At 60.3% G+C, this 15740-nt stretch overlaps 6 protein-coding genes across 6 annotated transcripts; all 6 read right to left on the bottom strand.

The window, feature by feature from the left end:
• Nucleotides 1-1547: 1547 nt before the first annotated feature.
• Nucleotides 1548-1850, bottom strand: LMXM_26_0640 (putative 10 kDa heat shock protein; the record flags this gene model as incomplete). Its single annotated transcript, XM_003876316.1, has 1 exon — nucleotides 1548-1850. The coding sequence occupies one exon, from the start codon at nucleotides 1848-1850 to the stop codon at nucleotides 1548-1550; it is 303 nt and encodes a 100-aa protein (XP_003876365.1).
• A 965-nt stretch (nucleotides 1851-2815) lies between these two features.
• On the bottom strand, nucleotides 2816-7189 carry LMXM_26_0650 (conserved hypothetical protein; the record flags this gene model as incomplete). The annotated part of the gene is made up of 1 exon (XM_003876317.1): nucleotides 2816-7189. One exon carries the CDS (start codon nucleotides 7187-7189, stop codon nucleotides 2816-2818), a length of 4374 nt encoding a protein of 1457 aa, XP_003876366.1.
• A 1592-nt stretch (nucleotides 7190-8781) lies between these two features.
• LMXM_26_0660 (putative protein disulfide isomerase) lies at nucleotides 8782-9921 on the bottom strand (the record flags this gene model as incomplete). Its single annotated transcript, XM_003876318.1, has 1 exon — nucleotides 8782-9921. One exon carries the CDS (start codon nucleotides 9919-9921, stop codon nucleotides 8782-8784), a length of 1140 nt encoding a protein of 379 aa, XP_003876367.1.
• Nucleotides 9922-10904: 983 nt separating this feature from the next.
• Nucleotides 10905-11408, bottom strand: LMXM_26_0670 (conserved hypothetical protein; the record flags this gene model as incomplete). The annotated part of the gene is made up of 1 exon (XM_003876319.1): nucleotides 10905-11408. The coding sequence occupies one exon, from the start codon at nucleotides 11406-11408 to the stop codon at nucleotides 10905-10907; it is 504 nt and encodes a 167-aa protein (XP_003876368.1).
• A 1057-nt stretch (nucleotides 11409-12465) lies between these two features.
• On the bottom strand, nucleotides 12466-13143 carry LMXM_26_0680 (conserved hypothetical protein; the record flags this gene model as incomplete). The annotated part of the gene is made up of 1 exon (XM_003876320.1): nucleotides 12466-13143. The coding sequence occupies one exon, from the start codon at nucleotides 13141-13143 to the stop codon at nucleotides 12466-12468; it is 678 nt and encodes a 225-aa protein (XP_003876369.1).
• A 1306-nt stretch (nucleotides 13144-14449) lies between these two features.
• On the bottom strand, nucleotides 14450-15202 carry LMXM_26_0690 (conserved hypothetical protein; the record flags this gene model as incomplete). The annotated part of the gene is made up of 1 exon (XM_003876321.1): nucleotides 14450-15202. One exon carries the CDS (start codon nucleotides 15200-15202, stop codon nucleotides 14450-14452), a length of 753 nt encoding a protein of 250 aa, XP_003876370.1.
• Between the last annotated feature and the right edge of the window lie 538 nt (nucleotides 15203-15740).

Here is a 15740-nt window from a genome sequence, read left to right on the forward strand (position 1 = left end):
AGGCAACATCCACATCGTGACGCGTGCGTGTTGGCGGAGGGGACGTCGGCAGACTCCGGCAACGCATCGAACAGGAACGAGGAGGGGAGGAGAGTGGAGGGGGGGACACCTGTGTGAGTAAGAGGGAGAGACAACGCTCCCAGTGAAGTTGAGGTGCCCATTTATGAGTCCCCTCCGACACCACCACTGCCATGACGACAACACTCTCGCCAGGCGCGCACTGTTACGACACGGGAGTGGGCACGCTGTCTGTAGACCACACGATGACGTTGATTCCGCTCATTGACCTTGTTGGTTTTACTATTACTGCCGTTTGTCCTTTGCTTCTTTGCCATCAAAGATAGGGTGGATGTTGCTTCTCCGCATCGGTCCTTCCGTCCGTCCTTCCTTGGGCGTCCGAGGCGCAGCCCCGCTGCTGTTGTCGCTAGCACCGTCTCTCTAGCTCTCCCCTCTCTCACGTCATCTCCGCTGTATACCTCCCCATGGCACGCGTGCAACCCCCACCCCTCACCCTCACCCCCACCGTAGCCCACCACCCCTCCTGCAAGCACGCAGGCACACGCGGAGGAACGGCAAGCAAGACTAGAATGGGCAGAAGGTGAGGGAGGGAGGGAGGGAGTGGGGTAGGGGGGTGCAGATACGGAGAGAGAGGAACGTGAAGGAGGTGAATCAGCAGTGGGGTGATGACTATGCGATCGACGTCCCAAAACACACAAAACGAAAACACCGCACGAAACGTGCAAAGGGCGCGGAGAGGAGGGGGACGACGGGCAATAATGCGCGGGGCAGTCGCTGACAACATACGAAGAGAAAAAATGGTAAAGTCTCTGTGTGGATGGGGGAGGGAGAGGGGGAGGGGGGCGTCTGCCTCCCTCAGTGTGTCTCTCTGTCTGTGTGACGTGGAGGCTCACGGAGAGCACAAAGCGGGATGCGAACGAAAAATAGAAAAAAGCGAACGAGGGAGCAACACAAGGACGAGCCGACGGAGCCGCAGCAACAAAATGGAGGAGGAAGCGATGGCGGGAAACGCAAGGGGGGGCTCCCTGACGCACTCGGAGTCGCGGTCTGTCGTGAACGAAAGGCAGCCAACGAAGGAGAGAGGCGTTATGACAAGAGAGAGTGGGGGAACGCAGATGACGTGTATGTGCGTGCGCATGCCTTGCGCCAAGCAGCCGCCCAGTTCGACCTCGGCCGCGTCCTCGGCATGAACCACTGGAATCAGCGGACGCGAACAACGAGGTCGGAAAAGGTAGGCAATCAAGAAGGTTCGCGCAAGGGGTGATCAGCAGATACATCGCGATTAGACCACAGCAAAAACGAGGGAGGAAGAAGGGGGCCGAAGTGACGAGGGAGAGCGAGCGGGATGTCATCAGTGCAATACGCACCTTCTTCCCCCCTCACCTCCGTGTCGCCCCCAGTCATCTCATCCTTCACCTCCCCTCCCCACAACTCTCTCGCCACCCGAGACGAGCTCTCTCGCTTTCTCTGATTCGCTAGCTGATCCTCAGCGTCTCGCCCGCCATGTCGGTCCCTTCTCCACCCGTTTCTCAGCTTGACAGCACGCCAAGCAGCACGCTCTCATCGTACAGGAAGAACTCCTGTCCCTCCACCTTCACCGAAGAGCCGCCGTACTCCGGCAGCAGTACCGTGTCGCCCACCTTCACCGTCGGCGTCCAGTCCTTCGACCCAGCCGCCACCGCCACAACGGTGCCCTCGTTGACCTTGGCGGCCACCTGCTCAGGGATCAGAATGCCGGCCTTGGTCTGCTTCGCCGCCTCCACGCGCTTCACCAGCACGCGCTGGCCCAGCGGCTGTAGCTTCTTCAGAGCGGGGACGGTGAAGCGGAACATGCTGTGGAGGGAAAAGGTGAGAAGTTTAGGGTTTAAGGGCGACGAGGGAAAGAGAGGGGGAAAGATTGGTGGTGGTGGTGGTGGCGCAGCTGTGTATGGGGATGTGTAGAAAAGCGTATGGAGGCTAACACTCATGCAAAGACCACGTTGCGTGTGTGTGTGTGTGTGTGTGTGCGTCATCGGAAAGGCAAGATGAGATGAGATGAAATGGAGGGACGCGTACGCAAAGATGGTGGGAGCAGAGAAGCGGTTTTGTTGAGGAGAAGGCCGTCATCCCACCCACCCACCCCCGCACCCCTCTTTCGCCTCGGAGAAGCGAAGCATCGCTGTGCATTCTGCTTTCGTTTTCCTGAGCTCGGGACGGGCTCTCGTAGGCGTTGCCTACCGTCTCACCGCGCCACACCCACAGCACATCGGCGTGTACGTGAGAAGGTGAAAGAGCAAGGAGGAAGAACCGCCTGATGATGTTTTCGTCACCAAGAGCGCAACGGACGACCACACAAGCAGGAGGAGAAAACGGAGGCGGGCCGGCGGGAGAAGGAGAGCGGCACCGGGGGGAGTGCAGTCGCGTGCATGTCGGTGAGTGTGTGGGGCTATACCTACATAAAACCAAGCACAGACAAACACCGAAATAAACAGAAGGCGCGTGTGCGAGTGTGTGTGGGCGTCATCGCAGTGACGTGCTGTACATGGAAGAGCATCACTGAAGCGGGTGAAGTGGAGGGCGAACAAGGAAACAAAGAATCAACCGAAGACAGGAAAAGGAAACAGGGAAGCTTGCTCGCCGCAGGAGAGGCGCGCTCACACACGCACGCGGTGATAGAGCGGTGGCGGAGAAAGTCCGACCTCAGAGAGTTCACGCGCCGCGGCGGCACAGTCTCCCGAGTCCATGTGGGTATCAGCTGCGCGGCATCCTCGGCGCATCGCTCTGTGGAGACATATGCCGGCCGCCGCCACTGCCGGGACTACATCACGACTCTTTTCCTTGCCATTTGCCTCTCGATGTTCGGCAGGTACATGTCCTGCGAACGTGTGTCCTTGCTCTCGTGCATGTACTTGAGAAGCGCAAGCTGCACCTTGTACCGAAACGCCTTTGCGTCTGTCAACGCCGCTACGCGGCTGGCTACGTCGTCCGGCGTCAGCGTTCCAGCTGCCTGTTGAGCGGCCAGCACGCGCTCACGGACAGCCACCACCTCCTCTGCTGTCTGCACGTCACGCTGGAGCTGCCAGAAGAAGCGAGCAAAACGGTCGGTGAGGAGCGGCTTCAGTGTCGGCAGCCGAAGATACGAGATGAGGTCGAACTGCTGGTTGCGGAGCGGCACCGTCAGAACGCCGGCTGGAGTTGTCGTGGCCCCACTCCCGCCAAGCACTGCTATGTTGGGGTAGGAGCCGCCACCCGTGCTGTCGCGCTTGCTGATCGCCTCACTGTAGCGGTATTGCAGGTGGAACAGGGACTCCGGCATCCCGATCAAGGAGCGGTAGTTGTGCACCTCAGGGGTGCCGTTGCCAAAGTACACGATGCCGTCGATTGTGCGATGCCGAGCGTGGACGTACAGGGTCATCATCTCACGCGATGACAACGCCGCGGCCACTCTCCCCGTCGACGCGCCTCTCAAAAGTTGAACGTCGTCGAGCGGGACGCTGAGCATGTCGGTGGAGCTGAACTGGAGAGGGATGCACTCCTCTGCCACAAAGGCAGCGGAGCCGCGGACGGTGCTCACATACTGGTAGCCACATGGGAGACGCACTCGGCGCGACACGGGCGACGTGTAGGACGGCAGTATCGGGCCGCATTTGCTATGTTCCTGCGTTGCGTCCTGCAACATTGAGGACGGCGAACCAATGGCGGCGGAGCTGTCCAGCGGCTGGTTGTGCATGACGCTCAGCAAGCTGTTGTTGTCGGTCGATCTGTGGCCCACCGGGCCCTTCTGCGGGTGATTCGCTGTCGCGGTGCGCGCCTGGAACTCCTTCACACCAAGCCGAGCGAGCAGCACCTCTGCCACATCTCTGCCGACGTCGCGCGGGTTGAACGCCTCGAAAGCCTCCGTGGCGCCGTAGCGACGAGTGAACATGGCGACCGGTCCAGCGGCGAGCACATCTGGTCGGCTGGTCTCATACGCGCTGCCCACAATGACACGGCCATCAAAGACAATCGACCTCTTCGCCAGCGCCGTGAGCACGTTGCGGTCGATTTCATTCTCCTCCAAGCACACTATCAGCGCGCACGGCAGCTCGACGGCGTCGCCCGCCTTGCGCTCGTGGGAAAGAGACGCCAGGAGCACGGACGTTAGCGTCTCCTCGTCGAACTCCAAGCGCGAGACGCCGTAGCCGTCCAGCACCGTCACACCGAGCGCACGGAGCAGCGCCATCGTCGCCTGGCCGCAGGCAGCGTCGGTAAACGGCATCTGCTCGGCGTCGGGTCGGCACAGAACCAGCCGCTGCGCAGGGAAGCCTATGGATACCATTGTCGAGAGCGTCGCAATGGCGTCAAGACCGGAGCCGTACACAACGATGCTCGCGATGGACCCGCTCACCGACTGGCTCAGCTCCGCCAACGTTTGGCGCAGGCGAGCCTCGGAGACCTCGTTCGAGAGCGCCGTGATGCCGCCGCGGGCACCGTGTGCCTCCTGTTGCTGCAGTGCCCGGATCGGCGGCGGCACAATGTACTGCCGCCCCGTCGCAAGCAGCAGCTGGTCGTACGGCTCGTAAACGCTGTTCTCTAGGTGAACAAACTTCATGGTAGTGTCAATGTCGATGAGAGTGCCCTCGACGACGCGGATGGTGTTCGCGCCAAAGCTGAGCGACTGCGTACTCCTCATTCCCTCACCGAGGCACAGGCGCATGTACTCCCGCTCCAACAGCTCCATCCCATCCACCTGCCACTGGCGCATTGGGCGCTGATTCGGGTGCAACGGCATGCCGTCCGTCGACACGACAGTGATGCTCAGGTAGTCCAAGTAGGGCACGGAGAGGAGTTCGTACAGCATGCAGAGTGCCGTGGCGCTGGCGCCAACAATCACCACGCGCGGGTGCACGTGCACCCGCTCGTCGCCGAGAAAGCGGCGCGTCGTAAAGAAGAGAGAGCTCAGCTCCAGCCCCGTGTGCGTCGTCTCCTCCTTGCCATCAGCGGTGGCGGTGTTCTGAGTCACGGTCGGCGTCACATCGTTCACCTCAGGGAGTTCGGCAATGTTGCCGAACGTGCTCATAAGCGGGTTCAAGTCCTTCTTCTTTCGCTCAGCTGCCACCTCGACGACGCGCCGCGGTGGGGCGAAGGTGAAGGAAGCGACGGCGGTCTGGTAAAGCTCCGCACTGGTGTTCGTCAGCAGGAGCATCACCTCCGTCTGAGTCTGCCGGAGTACCTCGCGCAGGAAGAACTTGAGGTGCTGGCGGAACACGGGGCGAATGTAGACGAAGCGGACGACGATTCCAGGCAGCTCCGAGGAGCGGTAGCGCAGTGGCCCCTCCTCTGCGGAAAGCGAGATGTCGGTGGCTGCGTAGTTGAACCCCTGGGCCGCGTTGAAGGCGAGGAAGCGGTCGAGGTCGTAGTTGGCACGGAGCGCGTACATCTCGGCAACCGAAAGAGGTTGCACCGATATCACGCCGACCACCGCAGCGGACGACAACACACCCGCGGCGCCGCCGGCGGAATGCTCGCCCCATGTGAGGGCGAACACGGTGCGGTTCTGCGTCACTACACCACTCTCATTGTCGCCTCCTTGAGACGCCGTTGGCGCTGACGCATCCAAGTCCTCTTCCAGCGCAGCCAGCAGCTCCACGGAGATCCCCGGAAATCCAGGGAGAGCACCGCTGGCACCGCTTCGGCTCTCCTGGTGATGCAGCGCCGCGCGGACACCCGAGCCGGCCGGTCTAGCGTTACGGCTCGCGGACGTCGACGTAGAAGCTTTATTGGGTGCCGGAAACAGGGAGAGCACCTTCTTGCGCAGCATGGCGTTGCAAGGATCTGTCAGAAGCTCTACACGCGCCTGCACGCCGTGATCCATCGCCATGGACACGCGGGGGCACACCCATAGCGCATCGGGGGCCGGCACCAACTCGCCACGGGCGTTGTGTGGCTGATAACGTCGCAGCGGGATGTACTGGAATCGCTCCAGTATCATCGGCTCCGGTAACGGCAACGTGTGCGACAGCCGCAGCGTAGCGTAGTCGCACGTGGGGAACTCGTGGAAGAAGAACGGCAGGAGCCGATACGCGCTGTGGTCGAAATCGCGGTTGAAGTACAGGAAGAAGATGCTGAAGGTGCACGAGAGCCCGTTGTCGAGCTGGGCATCATTCCCTGATGCATCCGCGCTCACACGCTTCAGCCGGTCGAGGGCATCCGTGTTGTACAGCCGGGCCGTGTGCTGCTGCTCCTCCATTGTCAACTGGCGCAGGCACGCGACACCGACAACCTCGTGCGTTACACTGTTCTCGGCGACGACGACCTTATTATGCGTGTCCTGATCCTGTAGAATCTCTTCCAGGAAGAAGTCATCCGGTAGCTGCGTGATGACTCCTGGCCCACCAGCAATGAGCAGCGTCACGACGTCGTCGTAGTCCTCCACTCTGCCTTGACGTATCGTAAGCGGGGGGAGCACCGTGGCGCGGGAGAGGTGCAGAAAGGTTCGCGTCGACGCATGATGGGTCGACGACGAAGCCACAGGGAGCACACCAGCTACCTTGGACGATAGCGGTGTCACACCGGGCATCGACTCCAGGCTCGGAAAGTCAGAGCCGAGGGACATGAAGATATGCTCGATGCCGCTCAGCGTGCCCAAAGTGGCGCGGAACAGACTCATCACCATCTCCCCCGACGTAAAAGGCTTGTATTGCGAGGCTGCCAAAACGGATGTGTCGGTGGCCGAGATGGCAGTTGTCGCCGAGCTCGCCTCGACAAGGGTGTCACTCGCCGGAGCAATGAGCATGCGCAGCCACAGGCTGTTCTCCAACGTCGCCCCCACCACGGCGCCGGTCGTGTTCTCTGCTAAAGCCGTCACCTGCTCCATATCGAGCATCTTCTCGCCTGCGTCGCCGTTGCTCGCGGTGCCGTACCGGTGGCTCACGCCCGGCAACTCATCGCTGAGCGCAATGAATCCGATCACAGCCTCCTCGGCCTGAGACCCATTTACGGTCGCGGCAGTGTCACGCACTGCAGTCACGCAGAGGTACGCAGTTTGAATGACGGTGGCAAAATCGCTCATGCTGTGGATGCGAAACACACCCGGTGTGGGGATCCCTTCTTGCACGGCGTCGCCCAGCTGCAGGAGCCCCGCCAGCTGCACCGCATCCTTCGGCTGGCTGCGGCGGAACTGCACCCCCGGCAGAGGGCTTTTCAGCGCCATGTTGGACTAGGTAGACAGAGAGGAGGGGCGGAGGCGTTGTGGCCTTGAGCAGCAGCGCGGCGCAAAACGGGAAGAAGGGAGATACAAGGCGTGAGACACAAAGATGTGTAGAACGACTGCCGGACTGTCGCACCACCCTGTCTCTGCCAACGTCTCCGGGTAGAGAGGTGTGTGTGTGTGTGGGTGGGTGGGTGGGTGTGTGCACAGGTGCAGTGTGTGGTGACGGGCCGTCTAACGATTCTCTCTCGCCAGTGCGCACTCACGTACACGCACGACTTCCAAGCCAAAATAGACCTCGACGCACGTGTGCGGCAGAGGAAGGGAGAGAGGCGAGGGCAGGGCAGCGACGAGCGGGGATGGAGACACACCGGGAGCGATGGGAGGGCGGGCAACGCCGTCACTCTACCCGTGGGGATGGTGGCCGCGAAAATAACGAAAAAAAACGCACGTACGGAAAAGTCGGAGACGGAGAGCGGATACGCCGGAAGGAAGAAAGCAGGGGAGAGCAGATGCACAAACCTTGACGACGAAGGAGAGAGGCCTCCCTCTCGACACCTGAAGCTCAAAGGTGGTCCACTGACCATACACGTCCCTACACGCATGCAAGCACGTGTGCCGCCCGTCTTATGAGCGAGGGAACGGAACGGAAGATAAAGTATGTGTGCATGCGCATGCTCGTCTGGCACTGCAGCCGCGCCAGCGGAAGGAGCGGGGAGGTCCCAAGAGGGCGGCCCAGACTCCATAGCAGACACCACTGCAGGAGAAAAAGAGCGTTACTTGCGCATAGAGCCTACGAGAGACACGCCGAGGCCCCCCTCCCCATCGTCCAACATTGACACTACGTTTTCGTACGTGTCCTGTGTGTGTGGTGTGCGTTTGTGTAGATCTCGACGTGAGGCTCATGTGTGCCTTCCCTGGGCTTTGCTTGTACTTCGTTCGTTGCGATCGCTTTTGCCTATTTGCTGCTTACCAACATTTGACTCGTCCTCCGGGCCCGGCGCTGTGACGGAGTGCGGTGACCCCTCCTCCCTCCCCCCAGATCCCCGCACCCGCCTAGCGCCACTGCTACGCCACTCCCACCCCCGACAAGCATACACACCACACACACAGCACAGAAAAGCAAATAGAGGTAAAATGACAATGGCCAAAGGGTGTCACGTGTTCAACCCCGCTAACTCCGTCCTCCATCCGTCAACATCACGGTGCCCCTTACTCCTCTACACACACGCACACGCACGCACACGCGCGCGTGGGAGAAAGTCGGCGCCGTTGATGTAAGCCCATATGATGGAGGGAGGCGAGTAACGAGAAGAGCGAGAATGCAGCACCGCTGGAAAGGGGGGAGAGGCGGGGCAGCGGTGAACCGAGAAACTGCGACAGTGGTGGCTTCGTTGTGGCGTCGTACATGAGCGCCGACCCACCCAGCGAGATAGAGACAGGAAGGCCGAAAAAAAGGAGGGAGAGGCACAGGCGCCTGTACGCGCAGGTGCACACACACACACACGCACGCTCACGTCTGGCGTGGCCCACCCGCTCTCTCCCTCCCTTTCTCCCAGCCCCAGGTTGGCGGTCAGTCACCACTCTTGCTTGGCCTACTTCACGTGCTTCTGGATCGAGGTCAGAATATTCAGGCGCATCATCATGTTATCACGGCGACCGCCCGCCACAGAGCCTCCGAGGGTGCGCTTGAGGCGAGCCGATTCATTCTCCAAGTACGCGGGGCCCTTCACCGCAATGCGCTCCGCCGTCTTAATGTAGTACGCGGCGTCTTCGCTCCCGGTCAGCTTGGCAGCGGCCGCCTTCACCGCCTCTACTGCTGCCTTGGAGCTCTCGCCAGAGCTCATCGCCACGCGCGCGACCGCCTCCGCGAGCTCTGCGATAACCCCGTACTCCCATGAGAGGTCTCCGTTAGCGAGGCGGTGCTTGCCGGCTTTCTCGTTCACGAAGGTGAGGAAGTCCTCCAGGTTGCGGCCATTCCTGTACTCGGCCGGCTTCGTGTCGGCGCCTTTGGGAAAGAAGTACAGTGTCGGAAAACCGGACACAGAGTACTCGGTGGCAATTTTTCGGTTCGCGGCATCGTCGGCGTTGATGCGGGCAATCACAACATCCTTATCGTTTGAGAACACCTTGGCCAGCTTGTTGTACGTCGGCTTCAGCGCCTTGCAGTGGCCGCACCACGGGGCGTAGAACATGACGAGCACCGACTTGGACGGGTCCTTGGCGACTGCATCGAAATTCGTGTGCACCAGCTCCATCGCAAACTGGGGCTCATTCGGGATGGTCAGCCTCAGGCCCGCCACCACACCCGAGAGGTACTTGGCGAAGTCCTCGGCCGTGCGGCTGCCCTGGTACTTCTCCGGCTTCAATGAGCCAGGAGCGAAGTAGAGAAGTGTTGGGAACCCCGTGACGCCGAAGCGCTTGCCAAGGTCGCTCTCTTGCGTGGCGTCCACCTTGCCAATCAGCAGCAAGTCCTTGGCGTTCGTGCTCGCTTCGTAGGCCGCGCCTAGCACCGCGTACTCGGGGGCCATGCTCTTGCAGTGGCCACACCACGGCGCGTAAAACTCCACGAGTGCTGCCTTGTCCTTGCCAACGAGCTGGTCAAAGTTGTCCTTACTCATCTGCACGACACCCGGCGTCACAGCACCCGGGTCTTCGCCGTTGCACGACCCCGCGAGCACGAAGACCGCGAGCACGAGCGCGAGCGTCAGCACAACACTAAGCTGGCGCGTCATGGTGAGCGCGAGAGATGGACAGAGAAGACAGAGAAAGGGTGAGGCGATTGGTTGTTTTTCCTCGATTCTCTTCGGCGTCTGTCCTGACGGGGGGGCGAGAGAGATCACCGAAGGGGGAGGAGAGAAGTCGTGAGCGATACGATCAAAACGTGCGGCTGGTCGGAACAGCGCGACCGCACGCACGTGTGTGTGTATAGGGAGATGGAGGCAAAAGAAAAGAGTTTTCGCGGCAGCAGAGGAGGGGAGGGGAGCGGTATCTGGCGCGGTCGTCGGAGGCAAGCATGTATAGTGGCGATGTATGCAAGAGGGCGAGGAGGAGGAGGAGCGAGAACACACACATGAAGAGCGGAAAGAGGGAGAGACAGAGAGTGTGTGTGGCACGCAGAGATGAGCCCAGCACGCGCTGTTCTGTTTCTTGCGTGGGTGATGAGGCCCCTTCACCGGGCCGCCTGCGTGAAAGGCAAGTTTGCGCTTCGTACATGTTCGTGCATCACACGTAAACCACTTGGTGGTCAATGGCACATAGAGGAAAATAGAGCACGCGAGGAGCTGTACAGAAAAGAAAGACGTGTGCGCTGGAAAAACAGACGCTGGGGTGGGGTGGTGACTCTTCACATTGTGTCTGGGACTTCAGCACAGCAGCGGGAGGGGGAAGGAGGGGAGATGTGAGACAGCAGCACGAGAGCGGCGGTGGCGGCGAAAGTGGGTTAACCGCAGTGAGGAAAGGTGCGCACAGCGAGAAAACGGGGAGAGGGAAGAGAGCAGCACGAGAAACACGCGGCAGAGCAACGCCGGCAAAAGCGGGGTGCAGAAGCTGCCATGGACACCTACGCACACACAGCCCAGCCGTCCACCTTTCCTCGCAGTGTGCGCCATATACACGTATGCCTCTGCCCCTCTCTCCCAGATCCCCCCCACCCTGCCCACGCAACCCACCCCTCGCGTGGCCCCTCCAACCTTCTCCATCACCCCTTCCCCTCAGTCTATTCCGTAATAGCATACTCCTGCTTCGCCATCTCACGCTCGACAAAGTCCAAGAGCTGATTAAAGTTTCGATTCTCAGTGAACTCGACACCGGCGTGCTGGTTTGGCGGCACCAGAATGACCGTCGGGTAGCCACTAATTTTGTACCGTCGCTGGATGCGCACCTCATCCGGCGCGTTCACCTTCCCGACCACAAGCCTCTCCTGCAGCTCGGGACGAATGCGAACGTACTTGCCGAACTCATCGTACACGGAAGCGAATTCGCGGCAGTACCCGCACCAGACCGCGTAGAACTCGAGCAGCACAAACTGGTCGTGGCCGACAATATCGTAGTAGTTCTCTGAGTTCACCTCCTCAACGCCCTCCATCTTGCGGGACGGGCTGTTGCCGTCAAACCCGCGCCTCGCCTCGAGCAGTGGTATGGCAATGAGAACGGCAGTGATGAACGTGACAGCCAAGATCAGCGCAAGACGCGCGAAGGCGCGCGCCTTTCGAGACAGCATGGAAAAGGCCGCCGTGTTTCGGAGTCAAACTGGTTAGGAGGCGGAATGGAAGTATGTGCTGGTGTGTAAGAGAGGAAAGCAACGATGAAGACGCGCGCGGGAAGGTGGTGCGTGCTGCTGCAGAAAGGCGTCCTACTCCTCTCTGTGTGTAGAGCAGATTGCCAACGCACTGGAAGAGGGAGGGGGAGGCCGACGTGCGGACCAAGCTGCTCTGTGGCACCTGTTTGCTGATTGGAGGGGAGAGAGCGGAAAAGAAAAGCGGTTTTGTGTCCACGTCCTCTTGCACAGGCGCCCCCCCCCCTCCGCCTCGCTTCTCCTTGCTCACTTACGCGTGTGAAGAGAAGCGAGGGGGTATGCGATGGAGAGACGCGGCTACACGCGGCGCTCTTTCTTTCCTCGTGTCAGGCCGTGCCCCTGCGCCCGCGCGCACGCACACACACACCGCTTCCTCCGGCCTCCAGAAGAGTCGCGCCATGACACGACGTGCGCATCCATTCTGTGAGCCTTTTCCATCATGCTCCCCAGTACCCACACCTCAGTCTTCCCCCCTTCTACACGCAGGGAGAACGAAAGCTTGAGCCCGGACAGCAGACAGCGACGAAGACGGGAAGAGGGGAGGGGGTGGTGGACGGAAAGGCGGGGGCGCTGTTCGCGTGGGCCCTCATGCGATCCGATTCTAGAAGCACACCGATGCTCTCTCTCCCCCCTCTCCCCTCCCGCCCTGCCGCACCCCCCCCCGGAAAAAAATTCTCTTTTCTGAGTGCTGTCACTTCTTGCTGAAGAATACGAGGAGTTAACACAGACACGCTTGTGTAGCGACGGAGCGAAACAATGGATGTAAGTGCGAGCGCGAGCGCGAGATGCACGCAGGCTTATGCAGTACAACAGCAAGCAATGAATCCATCCAGCACGAGAAATGCGGCGCAATGTCAACACGGCTTCACCTCGACGAACCGTCATACTGAGCACACAGCTCGCACCCCACTCACCTCACACGACCTCAAAACGACGAGAGAACAGACGGCAGGGTCTCCCTCGGGTATCCACTTTAGCGCCTCTACTTGGTGATGGTTTTCGGCTTGGCGCCAGCCTTGTCGGTCGACACGCTTTTCACCAGCTTCCTCTGCCACTCGCGTGTCATCTTCTGCGACTCACGAATCTCCTCCTCAGGAAACAGCTTCATGAGGCCCATCAGCGACACCGAGATGAGCAACATAATCACCATGGGGCTTTTGAGAAGGCTCACGATATCCATCTGCTGGCGGGGGATGTAGTAGTTGTGATACCCAGAGAAGGGGATCACCGCAGGGCTCTCCTCGTCGAGCCCGCTGCCCTCGAGGTGGCGCACAGGGTAGTCGTTCGCCGAGGTGCGGATGAAGGTCTCTTTCTGGTCGTCGCCGGTGTCGCGGTACATGACCTCGACGCGCACGGTCGGGAACACGAAGTAGTGGTACTCCGCCTGCAAGATGTATGTGCCGTACGGCAGCTTGTACACGCTGAAGGTGCCGTCACGGGCTGTGGGTACGACAAACCGGTGCTTGCCATTGTATAGCAGCACACTCCCCGGCTGGATGTCGTTGAGAGCCTCGAAGCAGTCAGGGTGACGCAGGTAGGTTGGCGGCAACCGCAGCTGGCCGTAGTAGGTGACGGTGCCCTCTTCAGCAGACACCGACAATACGGCAAGGAAGACCAGCAGCAGCGCCGCCACAAGTCCCAGACGCGTCAAACGGAGCATTGGGGGACGGTAAAGGGGGCACGAGGTCTGTCACGGAGAATTTCCCCCGCCACTCGAATCGACAGCCGAAGAGAAGATGGAGGAAGGGAAGAGCAGGGCAGCTTGATGCCGTGTGTGTGTGTGTGTGTGTGTGGTGTGTGCGTACGTGCAAGTGCGTTCTCGTGCGGCAAGGGAAAGAGCGGACGAAAAAGAGGAGATGTTAGTAGGATGATCGCGAGGAGCAGCCGAAAAGGGTGCAGGGGCATGAGAGCATGCGGATGAGACGCCATCGGTTGCACATGCGACACAGCTTGGGTGCGCTGAGAATCCTGGAGGGGAGAGGAACATGCGCCCTGCACTTCGCAACTGCATTAAGCAGAGGCGGCAGGTCTGTGGGGCGGGGGGTCACCATTATTAGCTGTACATCTCTATGTCTTTTGACTTGCCGCGTTAGGCTGGATGCTTTAACCAACATGCGAAACAGCAACGCACGTCCATGGCCAATATCAGCAACGCCCCCGCGCACAGTTTTGCAGACGGTGGCGTTGCAACGTTCGGTTCCCCTTCGTTTTCTTTCCACTGGTGTTGTTCGACGCGTAAGAAGGCGACGGGGGCGAACAACACACGTCAGACACAAAACGAGAGGCGTGCCTGTGCACAGTCCGATAACACAAGTGCACCTCCGCACGCCCACCCCCCCCCTCCTCCACCCGGCTCCACACTTCGAAAGCATCTGCCCCACCCCCATTTCCTCTTCCTAGCCCCTCCGCGCTCCGTCTTTTCTTCTGTCTTTTGCCCCATGTGAAGAGAGTCGCGCACACGCGCAACACGCACTTTCTCTCCGATTTGCGCTGCGCCCAGAAATACGCTCCATGAGCCCGTGCCGCGCGCGCGTTTCTTTTCCTTTCGGAAGCATTGGAGAAAGGACGCGGCAAACGACATGGCCGCACGGGAGTGAGAGGGAGACATGCGGCGTGCTTCACCGACAAAGGGCCGACACACAAACGTGAGCACCTACACCGGCACACGCACAGAGTGGACAGCAGCACAGCAACTGACAGACGGAGAGAGAAAGATTCACGCACAGTGAGAAGAGACAGGAGGATGGCAAGAAGGGTCAGCATATGGATATACAAAGACACACACACACCGCCGGGGACGCATTCATTCCCCCTCCTCCTTTAGGGGAGGAGAGAGGGGGAGGGGTTACTCCGACCAAAACTCGCCTCCGTCTCGTTGACGAGAGCCACGACAGTAGTAGCTACTCTGCTGCTCCCCGACGTCCTTTCCTCCTCCCTGAGACCACCCTCCTCCTCCCCTCTGCGCACTACCGAAGGACGAATAAAATCAAGATCACAAGGATGAGGAAGAGAACGCCAATGCAGATCATCTTGCCTCTATCACTCGTAGAGTCGATCAGCTTGCTGACCTTCCTCATGGCCCCCTCCAGGCGCATCTGCACACGAGTCATACCGCGGTCAATGTCGTCGAGGATGTGTTCTTGGGTGTTGAGCTCATCCTGAATGTTCACAGCGGTGTCCTTGACGCGGTGGATGCCGCTCGACAGCCGATCCAGCGTCTGGTCGTCCTGCTGCATCACGCTTCGCTGAATATCATGCTCTTGACGAAGGAAGTCGCTGTTCTCGCGCACTCCGTTGTCATCGATGTCGCCCTCCTGAGCCATAATGCGCTTGCGCTGCGCCGTCTTGACCTTTTCTGCGACCTGCTGGGCCCTCATCATGTCGCGCTCCCACCCACGAATGCGCTCTGCACGGCTCTGCAGCTCCTCTGCGGTGATAGCGAAGGACTCCGGGTGCTCCATGGCGGTATCGAGGGCAAAGCGCATATCCTCCACAGCTTCGCTGCAGCTACCCACGGACTCTAGCAGTTCGTTCTCGGCGATCACGGTGGCCGTAGCCGTGCCGTGGAAGCGCTGTATCTGCGCGTTCAAGTCCGCCAGCATAGCGCCCACCTGCTTCTCCATCTGCGGCCACGGATCCTCGCGGGCGGTGCCGACCCCTGTCACCATCACCGTGGGGGGCACGGCGGCTCCACCCGGTGAGTGACTTGCGGGGTTCATCTCAAAATCAGCCCGAGAAAGAAACGAAAAGGGTAGCACAAACGGTGGAGTCGAAGATGCAGCGGAAGACGAGGCGAGGGGGCGCACGGTGAGGCACGGATAGGGCACGGAAGATGCTCAGCCGAGGAATCGGAGCCGGAAGAAGAGGGAAGGGAATGGGGCGGTGGTGGTGAGAAGGCTGTGCGAGAGACTGAACAGGGGTTGGGGGGAGGAGGTATGCAGGAGGGGAAGGGTAGCAGAGCCGTGAGTGAGTCAGTGGGGAGGGTGTCAGCGTGCGTGTTGTGGGGCGTGGTGAGAGGCCAATGAATGAAGTGGTAAAGAGCTACCTATTTCGGCTGGCACTCACGCACTCAGGCGCTCACGCACACCGCAAGCACCACAGACAAACAGACAGAGAGAGTGACCGCCCAGCGTAGGAAGACGCGTGTGTGATGGCATCTGGCGGAGAGCACACGACACGGGAAGAGCGCAAGATCGAGAGAGGGTGGAGAGGAGGGTTCGAGATAGAAGGGCAAGGAGGACGATGTGGAAGTGCCAG

This window comes from Leishmania mexicana, chromosome 26 (assembly GCF_000234665.1).
Source record: "Leishmania mexicana MHOM/GT/2001/U1103 complete genome, chromosome 26".
Taxonomy (NCBI): Eukaryota; Euglenozoa; class Kinetoplastea; order Trypanosomatida; family Trypanosomatidae; genus Leishmania; species Leishmania mexicana.